This window comes from Chanodichthys erythropterus, chromosome 13, assembly GCF_024489055.1.
Source record: "Chanodichthys erythropterus isolate Z2021 chromosome 13, ASM2448905v1, whole genome shotgun sequence".
In the NCBI taxonomy this organism is placed as follows: domain Eukaryota; kingdom Metazoa; phylum Chordata; class Actinopteri; order Cypriniformes; family Xenocyprididae; genus Chanodichthys; species Chanodichthys erythropterus.
The window spans coordinates 48,903,158-48,917,729 of NC_090233.1; the positions used below are offsets into that span (position 1 = coordinate 48,903,158).

A 14,572-nucleotide genomic window follows, 5' to 3' on the forward strand; every position below is an offset into this window, starting at 1 on the left:
ACACTTTGAGTGTTATACTAGCTTATAACACTTTCAGGTATAATTCAATACTCTAAGAAAAGCCCTATTTATTAGATCTAAAACTATAATAAAATGAGCTTACATTTTGTTCTAATCCATGCTCCTTTGTGTCTTCTTAACACATCTTTAAACTACTGAATACCACAGCATCTGAGGTATTGATGTAACAGTTCAAGCACAAAAAGACTGTAATACCAAACTACTGAAAGCCAGACATCCAGCCATCCATTCATGGCACATTTTGTACATTAGATTATTAAAATAATACAAGTGAACACCCAACTGCTTATGTACAAGTGTTTTACAGCCCTTTCAAAAGTTGTTTGCTTTTTGTGCTCTTTTGTGTTTGATGTTTGCATGAAATGTCTTTGCGAAGTGAAAAGATATAGATGTGTTCTCAGTTTCACTTCAATGATATCTGATATTTACAAGTGGCTGCGATTCCATATTTCTCTCTTAAATCCACTTCAGTTCAGTATACATATGAATGATGTAAAAGCCATCAAGATCATTTCCTGGTCATATTTCACCACAGAAAATAAATAAATAATTAACAGCAAAAAAATAAAAAGTCATATTTTGCATAAAGAAAAGTAACTCTAGTCTAGTATAGTGAGAATTCCCATTTAGAATACTGAGAATTACAAACATCTAAATGAACTGGATGAGAAAATGTGCATAATACTGTAAGGCCTAAGTTTTTTTAGCGAAAGATAATTATTTTATGCAAAATATAACTTCTTTTCTTTATGGAATATGACCTGGGCATGTTTTTTTTTTATATATATTTTATAATATTTTACATTTATGGCACATTATAAAAACATTTGACAAAATGAACATCACATACAAGAATACTGTTTGCAGAAGCTGAAAGATGAAAATGCCAATGCCATTTATGCAGCATTATGTACGATTTTATTTGACTTTTTCCTTTTCAAAATCCTCCTAATAAATCTGTTGACTTTCAGAGCATAAAGTGGATTAGAACAGATTAGCAGCTGAAACAACCGCTATTCTCTGTGAAATCCTATTTGAAGCGCTCTAGCAATGAAATTATAGAGATCAGCAATAGAGTTAATGCCAAAACCTGAATCCAACTCAACCAAAGCAAATGAAATCCAGCATAATGCTGCACTGGAGAATATTTCTATTTACATTAGATAAACCTTGTTAAAATTTAGTATAAGTCCAAAGCGCTTGGTGAGGCGTATAACCTGAATATTACAACAGCATTCAAGGCTCTTGTGTCTGTGTGGTAGAATATGGTCATATTTATTCCTTCTGATATAATAATCGCTCCATTCTGAGATATCAGAATGACATTTAAGTCAACATGAAATTACATTTTACTTTAATAAAGTCCATTAAGAAAGTAAAAAGGTCAATTCTGATTTCATGGTGACTTTACATCATTCCATGAGGTTTTTCTGAGATACACCGGCAGCCAAAAGTTTGAAATAATTAAGATTTTTTAAAATGCTTTTAAAAGAAGTCTCTTCTGCCCACCAATGCTCTATTTATTTGATCAAAAATACAGTAAAAATGTGAAATAATTACAATTTTAAATAACTGTTTTAAATGCCAATATATTTTAAAATGTAATTTATTTCCGTGATCAAAGCTGAATTTTCAGCATCATTACTCCAGTCTTCAGTGTCACATGATCCTTCAGAAATCATTCTAATATGCTGATTTGTTGCTCAATAATGATCAATTATTGGTGCTCAATTATTAATTAGGGTTCTTGTTAAAGTTTTTGCTATACTTTTGTGAGACTCCAAAGAGGTTCAAAGTTCAAAAGAAAAGCATTTATTTGAAATAGAAATCTTTTGTAACATTATAAATGTCTTTATTGACACTTTTGTTCAATTTAATGCATCCAAGTTGAATTAAAGCATTCATTTAAATTTTTCTTGAAAAGGAAAAAAAAAATTACTTAAAGGGGTCCTTGATGATGATTTCACTTTTTTAACTTTAGTTAGTGTGTAATGTTGCTGTCTGAGCACAAACATCATCTGCAAAGTTACAACACTCAAAGTTCAATGCAAAGAGAGATATTTTCTTGTACAGAAATCACTGTTTAAGGACTACAACAAACGGCTGGTAGGGACTACAACGAGCTTCTTCCTGGCTTAGTGACATCACTAACCCCAAAATTTACATAAACCCCGCCCCCGAGAACACGCAACAAAGGGGGTGAGGCCATGTTGGGAGTGTTGTTACCATGCCGTCATTTTACGCCGGACTCCGGTTTGAACAATGTAAGGCTGAACACCGTTACTGACAATCCTCATTTTGGCTGCGTGAGATTCTCCAGCTTTGTTGTTGTTGAGCTGTTAAAGCTCCGCCCTCTTCTGGAAAGTAGGCCGGGAGCAGCAGCTCATTTGCATTTAAAGACACACACACAAAAATGGCGTGTGTCATTTGCTCAAACCCAAATAGGGGCAAATTTGACAAGCTATAATAAATGATCTGTGGGGTATTATGAGCTGAAACTACACAGACACATTCTGGAGACACCAGAGACGTATATTACATCTTATAAAAGGGGCATTATAGGTCTCCATTACTAATACAAACTTTTGAATATCAGTGCATCACGGTTTCCACAAAAATATAAAGCAGCACTTTAATCAGAAAAGTTTCTTGAGCAGCAAATCAGCATATTAGAATGATTTCTGAAGGATCATGTGACACTGAAGGCTGGAGTAATGATGCTGAAAATTCAGCTTTGATCACAGGAATAAAATTACATTTTACAGTGCTTTAAAAATTGTAAAAATATTTCAGAATATTGCTGTTTTTACTGATCAACAGCTTTGGCGAGCAGAAGAGACTTCTTTTAAAACCATTGCAAAAATGTATTTATTCCAAACCTTTGACTGGTAGTGTACACCTGAACAAATGAACAGAACAGGCCTCTGTTCAAAATTGAGGTTCTTGTTTAAAATAAAAGCCAAAAAAAAAAATAATACTCAATTTGGCATTCTGGTAAAGGATGCTTCCATGCTGAGGTTTCTCAAATGTTCCACTAGCAGATCTGGGAGGCCCGTCGGGTCTGGTGGGCTCTTGCACAAGTGGAGGTATGGCGGTTGAAGCTGTCTCTCCACATGAAGCGTTTCGAGCACAGGCTGCACTCGTAGGGTTTAATGCCCGTGTGGATCTTCATGTGGCCCACCAAGTGATGCTTCATTTTGAAGCTTTTGCCGCAAACGGCGCAACCGAACGGCCTCAGACCCAGGTGCATGCTCATGTGGCGGTCCCTCTGGCTTTTGTGCGTAAAACTTTTGCCGCACTGACACGGATAGAGCTTATAAACCACCGAGGCGAACCCTGAGTGAGAAGTTTCCTCCTTCAGGCCACTGTCAACAGGTGCCTCATCTTGAGAAACATCTGCACTTCCTTCTAGTTGCAGTTTCTCCTTGGACGGTGGGTCAGAGAGCTCGTCTCCGGCTTGTGAAAAGCCCTCCATGGAGGACCCGTAGAAGTCCGAGGGCTCTTCGTAGGAGCAATCGCCATCCAAACACTCCACCAACTTCTCTTCAAAACAATCCTCAGCTATGATGTTTGGATTGTGGCAGTTTTCATCTGAATCGTTCATGGTGTGTTCACTGCCAAACAGGGCGCCGCAGGCTTCTCGATTCTGCCGCTCTGCTTTTATATGCACCTTCTTCCTGTGTCCCATTATGCTCGGCGGCACGTAGGCAGGTCTAGAGCACTGGTTTTCCATTGCATCCGACCCATTCTCGCTGCTCGGATCATCTGGAGACGAGCAGCCGGCGCTTTCCAATGTTCCCAAAGTGGGAATCGAAAGGCCGTCATCAACTAGATCTTCCGCTTGACCTGCAGTCTGGCCGGTGTCCTCATTGTCGGTGCCGTAACCATCACCTCTCGGAGAGGATCCATGGTCGAAATGCCCGCTGCAGCTGTTTTTCTTCTTCCCCACTTCCAAAAGCTCAGTACATTTGTCCACTACGTGCCACATTTGCAGGAAGCTTGCGGCCGTGAGGAAGGCCACCACCTCTCCAGATGGCACGGACAGCGCTCCCGTGTAGCACGACAAGAGAAGCTGCTCGAAAACGCACGGATGCATGACGTCCGGCAGCACCACGCGGGCGCTGTTCTTCAGCAGCACCTGATCGCAGAAGTACGGTGAGCTGGCGGCCAGCACCGCGCGGTGAGCACGAAACTGATGGCCGCCGAGGGACACCATGAGGTCACACAGCTGCCCTCTCTGCCGCTGCTGGTTCAGCTTCTTCAGGAGGGAGCAGGAAAAATCTGGGAACTCCACATGGAAGGAGTTTGCATCAGTCTCCATGGTTATGCAGAAGTTAATCGCTCTAAGAAAAAGGCAGGACAGGTTAGTGTTGCTCAAAATCATCTATACTAAATAGCATGTTTGTTATAGAAGGGCCAAAAAAGCAATGCTACTTACAAATTACAAAATGCAAATAATCATGCACAGTCAGGAAAGCTTCATTGAATGGCCAAACTCTGTATTTTGGTGCCAATAACTTGGTAATATAGCAAATATTAATATAATATTTTTCCCGGTGTTTGTTATCTATGTGCTAGGCAGGAAAAATCACACATCTGTTGTTGTTTGCATTTTATGTTATGTAAATTGTGTTTTTATTCATTCAGTCAATGTCATTGTTAAACTTACCCAGTTCACAGTCATTTTAATCTTTTTCATTGTTTGATTTGAAGCACATTTTGATACTTTTGTACTTTTTCCCCCTTGTTTTTGGTCACTACTATATAAACAATAATAATTATTATTGTATCGATTATCAAAATGTACCATGTTTTCCACACAAATACCATAACAACAGAAGTCATTATATATAGATTATGAAATCTTTTTACACTAAATGATGTAAGTCATTTGTACTTTATAGAGATTTTACGGAGATAATTATTACTACACGTAGTAATGCTGTGATATTTTGTCGGTATCCATGGCAACATTTTGTAAGGAATTGTAGTGAGATGTATAAGATTACAAAAAACCACAGTGACCATTTCTGGTGGCAAAATTCTCCACATGGAAAGATGAAATAAAGATAAAATAAAATCATAAATGTTGGTATTCAAAGGAAAGCTATTTAATTATCTTTTAAACTAGTGAACTGTCAAAATTCACAGTTCAGTACATTAGAGATCAGGCTAACCTGCTATACTGCTAGCTGGCACATCAAGGGACTTTATGGGTGTTAACAGGCGACAGAGACATTGTTGTTCATGAAAAAGACGCGTAGATATTAGTGTAGTTTTCTGCCTCACTCACGGTGGAATAAAAATTCCCTTCTTACCGTTTTCTGCATCACTTTAGTCCGGTTTTCTGAAAGCTAGCCTGTCTCCTCTCTCTCTTCCGAGAGCCAGAGCGCTGCGTATCACTTACGTCATCACGCACAGTCGCGTGGCGCAGGAAGAAATGTAAACAAACACGCCTACTTTCTGCTGGGTGCCAGATTGCCATTTTTCCAGCACCAGTGACAAAGTAAAGTAAAGTAAAATAAAAACTGTTGTTAGAATACGTTGCAGACATAATATTGGCAACAATAAAATTGTTATTTTATTTTAAAATAAGTTCTTAAATTGTGCAACAAGAAGTTAAGAAGGAAATTCAATATCTTGGGCCATCATTTGACTTAAAGTCCAAATAAAAAGGCAAATTTAAATGTCTGGCATCTTTATAGCTCTGTTTGAAGCCCCTCACTCCTGAGTTATGATCTTCTTTTGAGATATCAACCACAGCATGCCAATTATTCATTCAATTTAAAGGGTTAGTTCACCCAAAAATGAAAATGCTGTCATTAATTACTCACCCTTGTGCCATTTTACACCCGTAAGACCTTCGTTAATCTTCGGAACACAAATTAAGATATTTTGGTTGAAATCTGATGACTCAGTGAGGCCTCCATAGCCAGCAATGACATTTCCTCTCTCAAGATCCATTAATATACTAAAAACATATTTAAATCAGTTCATGTGAGTACAGTGGTTCAATATTAATATTATAAAGCGACGAGAATATTTTTGGTGCGCCAAAATAAATAAATAATGACTTATCTTAAATCTTATATAGTGCTTCAGGAAGATTCGGAGCATAATGAATCAGTGTATCGAATCATGATTCGGATCGCATGTCAAATCGACACAAATTCGAAATTCGACACAAAAAGATTAATAACGCTCCGAAGCTTCCTGAAAGCAGTGTTTTGAAATCGGCCATCACTATATAAGTCGTTATTTATTTATTTATTTTTGGCGTACCAAAAATATTCTCGTCGCTTTATAATATTAATATTGAACCACTGTACTCAAATGAACTGATTTAAATATGTTTTAAGTACATTAATGGATCTTGAGAGAGGAAATGTCATTGCTCCCTAAGCAGACCTCACTGAGCCATCGGATTTCAACTAAAATATCTTAATTTGTGTTCCGAAGATCAACGAATGTCTTACGGGTGTGGAATGACATGAGGGTGAGTAATAAATGACAGAATTTTCTTTTTTGGGTGAACTAACCCTTTAACATGCTCAGGCAGGTTGTTGTAGGCTGGTCTGATCCTAATAAAAACTAAAAAAAAAAGTTAATTGAATGTATTTTTTTAAATGTTCAGCAGGTGGCGCTATAGGATAAGCATAGCAACCACTGATCTACGGTAGCAACATGTGGTGAAACATGTCTCACGAATCCGTATTTTAAAATGTTAAAGGAAAACAGTTTCTTAAATGCATCATTGATCAAGTGTTTGATCAATTTAATTAGTCTTAAAATATAACATTAGCATGTAGAAGAAGCATATTAACATGTTTTATAAATGCTGATCTTATACTGACATAATCGATACAGGGTTCTTTTTTCTTTTCACATTATTTTTTCAGATTATGATATATGTAATTGGTTGAGTTTAGCTGAATACCCAACTGTCTTGCTTTTTTGGTCAAGCAACCATTAAAACATTAGGAAAATCTAATCCTACAAAAGTGTGCAATTAGAGCCCACATGTGGCAACAAATACCTTTTTGATAAAAATGATGGCAATTTTAAGATGATTTGAAATAGTTCCACTATTAATGAGACTGTATAGTTGTTCTGTAATGAAGCGAGTCTTTGTTGCGCTGAGCTGAATGCTTGACCAGTCATTCCTGCCCTCACAGGTGCAAAGATCAGAGGATCCAGAGCTCTTCCAGGTGGGCCAGACTCTCTGTGATGCACAAAAGGCATCTGTCCATCATTTCATCCACCAGTCCATACATCAGTCTGTATAATATGGGAGTTTGAAGAGTGATTGAAACTGAAAATAACTAGAAAAACCAGCAGGGGAAGTTTGCTAAAAATATTTAAGTCTTTGTTAAACATGAATCCTCCATTAAACCAGACTGAGGTTTGAAATTCTTTTATAGCCTATAGCCTATATATAGGTTGAATCTGTTATATTCATATATTTATTGTCCAACATTCCCAATTTTTCTGATGCATGTCCTTAATTTAATTTCATATGTTGGTAATAATTCCTATTAGTGATGTCAATTGAATAAAAAAAATAACTAATTAATCACACTTTTTTTTCTGTAATTAATCACGATAATCATGAATAAAAACTTTGTAGGCCTACTTTTTAATATTTTTATACTGCAATAATTTCACAGTTAGCCTACTCTCCAAATTAATGTAGAAACAACTTAAAGACAGTATATTTTAAATATTTGTTTAATGGCATCTTTTTATGAATGAAGGCCAGTAACATTGAGACTAATACTGTACTGATGTCTCTATGAAACTGATTTTTTTTTAAACATTATAGACATTCAACATTACAGTATAGCTAAAAGCTATCAATTTCAACATTAAGATTTAAAGAAAAAATATCAACTTTTAATTTAAAGGTGCAATACGTAAGTATTTTGCAGTAAAAAAAACCACTAGGCCAGTGTTATATATTTTGTTCACTTGAGTACTTACAATATCCCAAATGTTTGCAACTATTTGTAAATCGTGAGAAAATTGCCATTTTAACCAAGGCTCCGGGACGTGTGAGGAGTCGCCTGTCAATCGCGTCATACCCGCGTTACCCTCGGTTTCCATTTTATTTTGTAGAAACCATGGAAACAGTAAAGACACTTTAATATATTACATGTTTTAATAGACAAGGGAACAACTGTTTGGTTAGATTTATAGACAGAAAACTAATTATTATTATATAGCTCAACACGTTTAGTTTTATTGTTTAAATGTAATTTTCTTGATTTTTTGCGAGTACCATGCTTTACCATGCCTCAGAGAAAAACACTATTTTGTGAAGTAGCTAACATAGCATAATCAGATGCAGCTTTATTTTTAGTAACAGTAATACAGCATTTTCTCCATCATACAATAAGTTTTAAAATTAATCGCTTGGCATTTATCAACAAGTCATCCAGCATTTAATATGATATTGTAAAATGGATCTATCTTACTGCAGTGTGTAACAGAGTCTCACAGCAGCCGCCGAGCGAACGCACAGAGTAACATTATAACATCATTTTCAAAACTCTCGAATGTATCTAATATGATAAACAGAGCTGCGTTACCTCATACTCATGACCAGAAAAGTGGAAGCGGCACCGGCGACTGTGTCATAATAAAAGTCCCGCTGCTCGTGAGGCGTGTGTTGCACAATCGCTCCAGCTCCTCGTTCAGCTCCACAACACTCGCTCCTGCTCTGATTCCTACTACAGTAACGCTAATAATCACATCCATGAACATGATTTTTCTTCCCGAGTCCTATCCCATTTCTTTTCCACTGGCCCTTGAGGTGAAGACCACATGTCCCAAGATTATGCGCTAAAACTTGGCGTCATCAAACTACGCCTTTGTTTTGAATAGGCCTCCAGCAACATCTAGCGGACATAAAATATTACATATTGCACCTTTAAGTGAACTTAAAGCAATCTTCACATAAACCCATTATAATAAGTGACATTTTTACCTGTGACAGGTAGGAAATATACAGAAATTGAATGTTTATCAAACACTTTACAGTCTTCAATGCATAAATTATAAATGAAATATAGATTAATTTTTATTAAGGCTACAAGTTTCTCTGTACCCTTTGTTCTTTGATTAACATTAATGAAAGACATCACAGCAACTGGTTTATTAGGCTGCTGTCACTTTAAGAGCTGCCGCTGCCAAACACGACACAGATCATTTCATTTTCTCGCAACCCTTTAAGTTAATTTAAGACGTTATTTAACTCATTTAAGACTGCTCTTATGAGGATACAAGAAAAAATGGGCATTTTGGTAAAATTCTATATGTTATTGTTTGTTCAAGCACGACGTCTGTTTGCTCTGTCCTTGTTGACTTTCTGCATCACTGCAGATTTTATGAAATATAGGCTACATGTTTTCTTATAAAATTGGCAAGCTGTTATAGAGTGTAACTGAGCACATTTTGCTTACAGTATTCATACAGATCATTCATACAGACACAATGAATATGTAACCAGGTATGTTCATAACTGCTCCTATTAATATAACTTTGTGGGATGGTGCTTATATCATTTGCATAGAGAGGCAAATTTTTCTCTTAGACAGCAGTGAGATTATATGAAGAATGAATGAAGAACTGCTGTTGTCAAAATTGGAATTTTAGAAAAAAAAAAATCTGTGACCAAGTTGATGCTTCAATCAAGCCTCTTAAGTTACAAAAGAACAACCACGAGCAATAAACTTCTTCTCTGGGGAAGCCAGAGTCTGTCTATAGATTGTCAGAGTTGGTTAAGATTAATATTATTCCAACTTTAACCTTCTCTGAAGCTCAATAGCCATAAAACAATAAAAATCCGTTTCCTCAGCTGTAAGAATGAGAGTCCAGAGGTTTGATTGGGTCGTGCAGGAAAAGAGAACAAGCTTCTGTCCATCACTCCTCACCTTCAGCAGAAAATCAATGTGCCATTACATATCGTACTGAATCAATATTTTGATGGACACACTATCAAGGCCAGCGGTGACAGAAAACTCAATGGTGTTCCATTATAGATCTTAGGAAAGCACAATGGTGTATGATTATAGTCCTACCGGCAATCTCACCGATACTGACAGACAGCGAGGGAAGCACAAAACATGGCATAACTCCGGAGAGACCTTGCCAACACTTAGCGTGCACAGTCCTCCAAACATGCTCACGCTAGATCATACTGATCCTTATTTTGCTTCGCTGACCACTGAATCGCTCGAACACCATCTTATGAAGCATTAATGTGCTAAATACTCTAATCTGACTTAGCAGAAGCCATATAGCACAAACACCTGTGGCTCAGGAAGCTGTCATCTTACTTTCTAGTGAATGCTTTATGTTGTACATATTTGAAAAGAAGACTAAAATTTAAAAGTTAATTTTTTAATGTTACTAAAAAGTTAGAGTGAAAGTCTCTTTACATCCTGATGGCAATCACTAAGTTAAGTGGTTTATATATATATATATATATATATATATATATATATATATATATATATATATATATATATATATATATATATATATATATATATATATATGTACGCTGTATACACAAAGTAAAAGGGGCCCCTGTCAGTGTGTTCATAAAAACCCAACACAATGGTTGCTAATTTGTGTGAATTCATACAACCTCATTTGTACATTTTCATAAAATCTGTTTAAACCTCAGTGATGGGCAGGTTTAGGGGCGGGGTTAGGGGTGTTCCTTTATATTCATTTGAAAATCGTATATTTTTGTATACAAATCAAATTGTATGAAATCATAAGAAAGCTGGTTTCCGCCACTAAATAAAAAAAAAAGTTAATTGCGACTTTTTATCTCACAATTCTGACTACTTTTCACAGATAGCGAGATATAAACTCGCAATTGCATGTTATAATTTCAGAATTGTGAGATATAAACACAATTGCAAGAAGTAAAATCAAGTCAGAATTGCTAGTTATAAGCTTTTTGAGTAAAATTGCTAGTTTATATCTCACAATTCTGACTTTATAACTCGCAATTGCGAAGTTATATCTCGCAATTCTGACTTTATATCTTTAAAATCTGACCTTATTTTTGCAATTGCGAGTTTATATCACACAATTCTGACTTTATTTTTGCAATTGACCCTTCGCCCCCCTTAGTTACCATTGCTTTGTCTGACAAGCCGTGGCGCTGTCACGCCACACAGAGTGAAAAATACATCACGGAGCAAGGAGGATACTGACAACACGTCGACAGACAAGAAAGAGCTGGTTACTTATGATATTAAACAAAGTCCAAGCTTTCAAATTGTGTAATTTTTTAAGAAATTTGAACAATAAAAATCGTTTTGTGACTCTTTAATGTGTCGTGACAGATCGCTGTAGTGCCTCAGCTGAAGAGGCTTGTGAACCGATCATTCTAACTATTTAATAAACATGAATGAACATGAGAAGGAATGTTGTTTCAAGCGCGGAAAGTTGTTAGTATACACCATTTTTCAAGTTCAATCCACCGATATTAATCTTCTAACTCCTGACTGCTTTGTCGGACAAAATGGCGGATTCTGCGTTATGACTGGTTAGAACGCTTGTCACTCAAACTCCCGGTGAAGGGTCAACTGCCAGTTTATCTCACAATTCTGACTTTATAACTCGCAATTGCGAGTTTATATCACTTAATTCTGAGAAAAAAAAAAAAGTCAGATAAATTGTATTTATGATTTCTCAGACGTTTTGCCTAAAACAATCTAAAAATGTCTTTAATTACTCGTTGCAATTGGGTGATGAACCAGCCAACTCATTTTGCCCTTTTTTGTGCTTGGCCTGTTGATTGCAATTGTTTTTTTTTTTTTCTTTTTACTTATTTTTAATCCATTTTTGAGCTAAACAAAAACATATGTTGCAACACATATATTCCACAACCATATCAAACATCCATTTTCTCCATTTATTCTCAATTTTCTTTTTTTTCCTCGTCATCTATGTTTCTTATACTACACATATATATATATAATGGTCATTGTTTGGACATGGCTACTTGCTTGGACATTTTTTCACTTGTACTCATTATGTTTAGACTGTCTGGTTGGCCACACATTACATTAAATCCATCACAAAAAAATCATATTTTTTATCAGTATTTTACTGCATCATTTAATGTATTTTCTTGGTATATGAACAATTAATGTTCACTGTAAATACATAGAACTTCATATTTTTCATATTAATTATTTTTACACCATTTTCTAATGTCATTTATGTTTGTCACACCCATATAATGGTCATTGTTTGGACTTGTACTAATGATGTTTGGGCTGGCAAAATCACTCGCATATGCTTCTCAGAAGTGCTGATCTTTTTCCTTCTTTTCTTTTTTTTTTTTTTTTAAATTTAGTTAGTAAAAAAATGACTGAGTGCACCTTTAAATACTCATATATAGAAGAATTTTATCTATTGTAGAGACACGCAGACAATCCCCAAATTTGGGTAGCGCCTCAATCAGCTGTACACTCAGGACTCATCAGCACCAATTGAGGGCTTAAGCTCAGTCCTGGAGCTAATGGTTCGCGATGGACTCTGCATGCCACAGCGCAGGTGAGACAGAGCTGTTCTTGCCCAGCCGAGCGGAGATCAAACCCGAGCCGTGGAGGCGGGAAGTCACCTGTGTCCACCTGCGGCTCTGGAATCAATAAGTCTGTCATCTCCACTGATATTGGCCGCAGTAATAGCGCCGGGCGATTAGGGCCACTTCCCTGGGTATTAACTGCATCTCTCATCCTTAGAGACCCGGGCCAAGCCGTGGAGAACAAAAGTCCGTTTCATAAGACCCAGGCCTTGTCTCACGTGAGCTCAAGGTGGAGATGGGCTTGGGGTCGGGAACTTGGGAAGCTCCGAAATGAAGGAACTCGGAATGACTGAGGGCTTTTGGCACGGAGCGAGCTTGGATTGAAACCTACTACTTTGGCGAAACCTTCACAGAGTTCAGGCTGGAGCGTCACAAATGCTGTTGTAAGAGGAGACTGACCTGTGGGCAAATCTTTTCTTCTTTCTTCTTTTGTGCAAAAGCTTAAAGGAGGACTGTTGAGAAAATTGTGCCTGCGGCAACATTTACGCAAAATGATTTTACATTGAAGTATAGATTACTGGAATATGTTTTACTATCTCAGGCATTCTTTTTTAAAATGTTTACATTTAACTTGTGTAGCCTACCATTTCTTTGTAGGCTAATTAACGTTTCAAAGTGCGCAAAGTGAGCTGTTTTATCATGACTCGTACTCAAGTGACTGTTAGCAAAGACAATCGTGTTCTCACGCGCAAAGAGGACACTGACACCGCGTCGACAGACAAGACAGAACAGGTTACTTTTGATATGAAACAAGGTCTCAAAGAAATTTAAACAACAAATACCATTTTGTGACTCTTTAATGTGTCGTGACAGATCACTGTAGCGTCTCAGTTCTAGCATCTCGTGAAACGATCATCGCTTCCTCTTAATTTATAGCATCAAATAAATATGAATGAATATAAATGTTGTTTCAACCGCGGAAAGACGTCAGTACACACCATTTTTCATGTTCAAGTCCACCGACATTACTCTACTAACTTCCCTGACTGCTTTGTCGGACATTACAGCGGCTTCGGCGTTATGATTGGTTAGATCGCCTGTCAATCAAACTCTGTTACACATGAGGTAACGAGCAAGTTTACTATGTCATAAAATCGCTATGTATAGAGCTGGTTATGTGGTGCACTGCAAACCTCAAAATTACTTTAAAAAGAATGTGCTTTGGTAAAAAATCGGTCCATAATCTGCAATCATAATTTATGTGAAAAGGAATAGGCTAAACGTTGTTGACCTTTTACTGCCACTAGAGTTCACTTCAGTTGAATTGTATGTATAGGTATTTTTTTGGAGTTTTATATGGATAGATGTTTGGACCTGCAGATCCCTGGATCGAGAAGACTAGAGACAGGAACATCTGCTGGGATCTAGAGAGGCCCCACTGGATATTCACTCACAGATATGCACTTAAAGCATCCCTTAGATGAAGATCTGAGGTCATGGGATAGAGCGCCGGGAAAGATTTTTGCTTTTTGTCCAATCAAAAGCTCCCCCGCCCCGTTAAAAGAATGTCACTTTATCTAAAAGCACCAGATAATGATTACAAAGAAGAAAGAATGCTGAAAAAATATATATGTTTCCACAAAAATATGAAGCACAACTGTTTTCAACATGGCAGCAAATCAGCATATTAGAATGATTTCTGAAGGATCATGTGACACTGAGGACTGGAGTAATGATGCTGAAAATTCAGATTTGCATCACAGGAATAAATTACATTTTACAACATTAAACAGAAAATTTTAAATATTAATGATATTTTACAATTTTAATGTTTTTACTGTATTTTTTAAAAAACCTTTGAATGGTAGTGTAGATTGTAAAACCTTTTTTTGTTGTTGATAAAGTTATATTATGAAACTGGCAGCTGTAGTTTCCAAAAAAGGCATTTTATTGGCTGTAAATGTTTTGTTTTTTACTGTATTAATATGTACCACCAAA

The 14,572-nt window shown here is 36.6% G+C and overlaps 1 protein-coding gene across 1 annotated transcript; it reads right to left on the reverse strand.

Annotated features, from left to right (window-relative positions):
• Positions 1 to 1,676: 1,676 nt before the first annotated feature.
• On the reverse strand, positions 1,677 to 5,402 carry zbtb43 (zinc finger and BTB domain containing 43). Its single transcript, XM_067406952.1, has 2 exons — positions 5,340 to 5,402; positions 1,677 to 4,364 (listed from the first exon to the last, which is right to left on the reverse strand). The coding sequence occupies exon 2, from the start codon at positions 4,340 to 4,342 to the stop codon at positions 3,056 to 3,058; it is 1,287 nt and encodes a 428-aa protein (XP_067263053.1). The 5' UTR covers positions 4,343 to 4,364; positions 5,340 to 5,402; the 3' UTR covers positions 1,677 to 3,055.
• Positions 5,403 to 14,572: the final 9,170 nt, after the last annotated feature.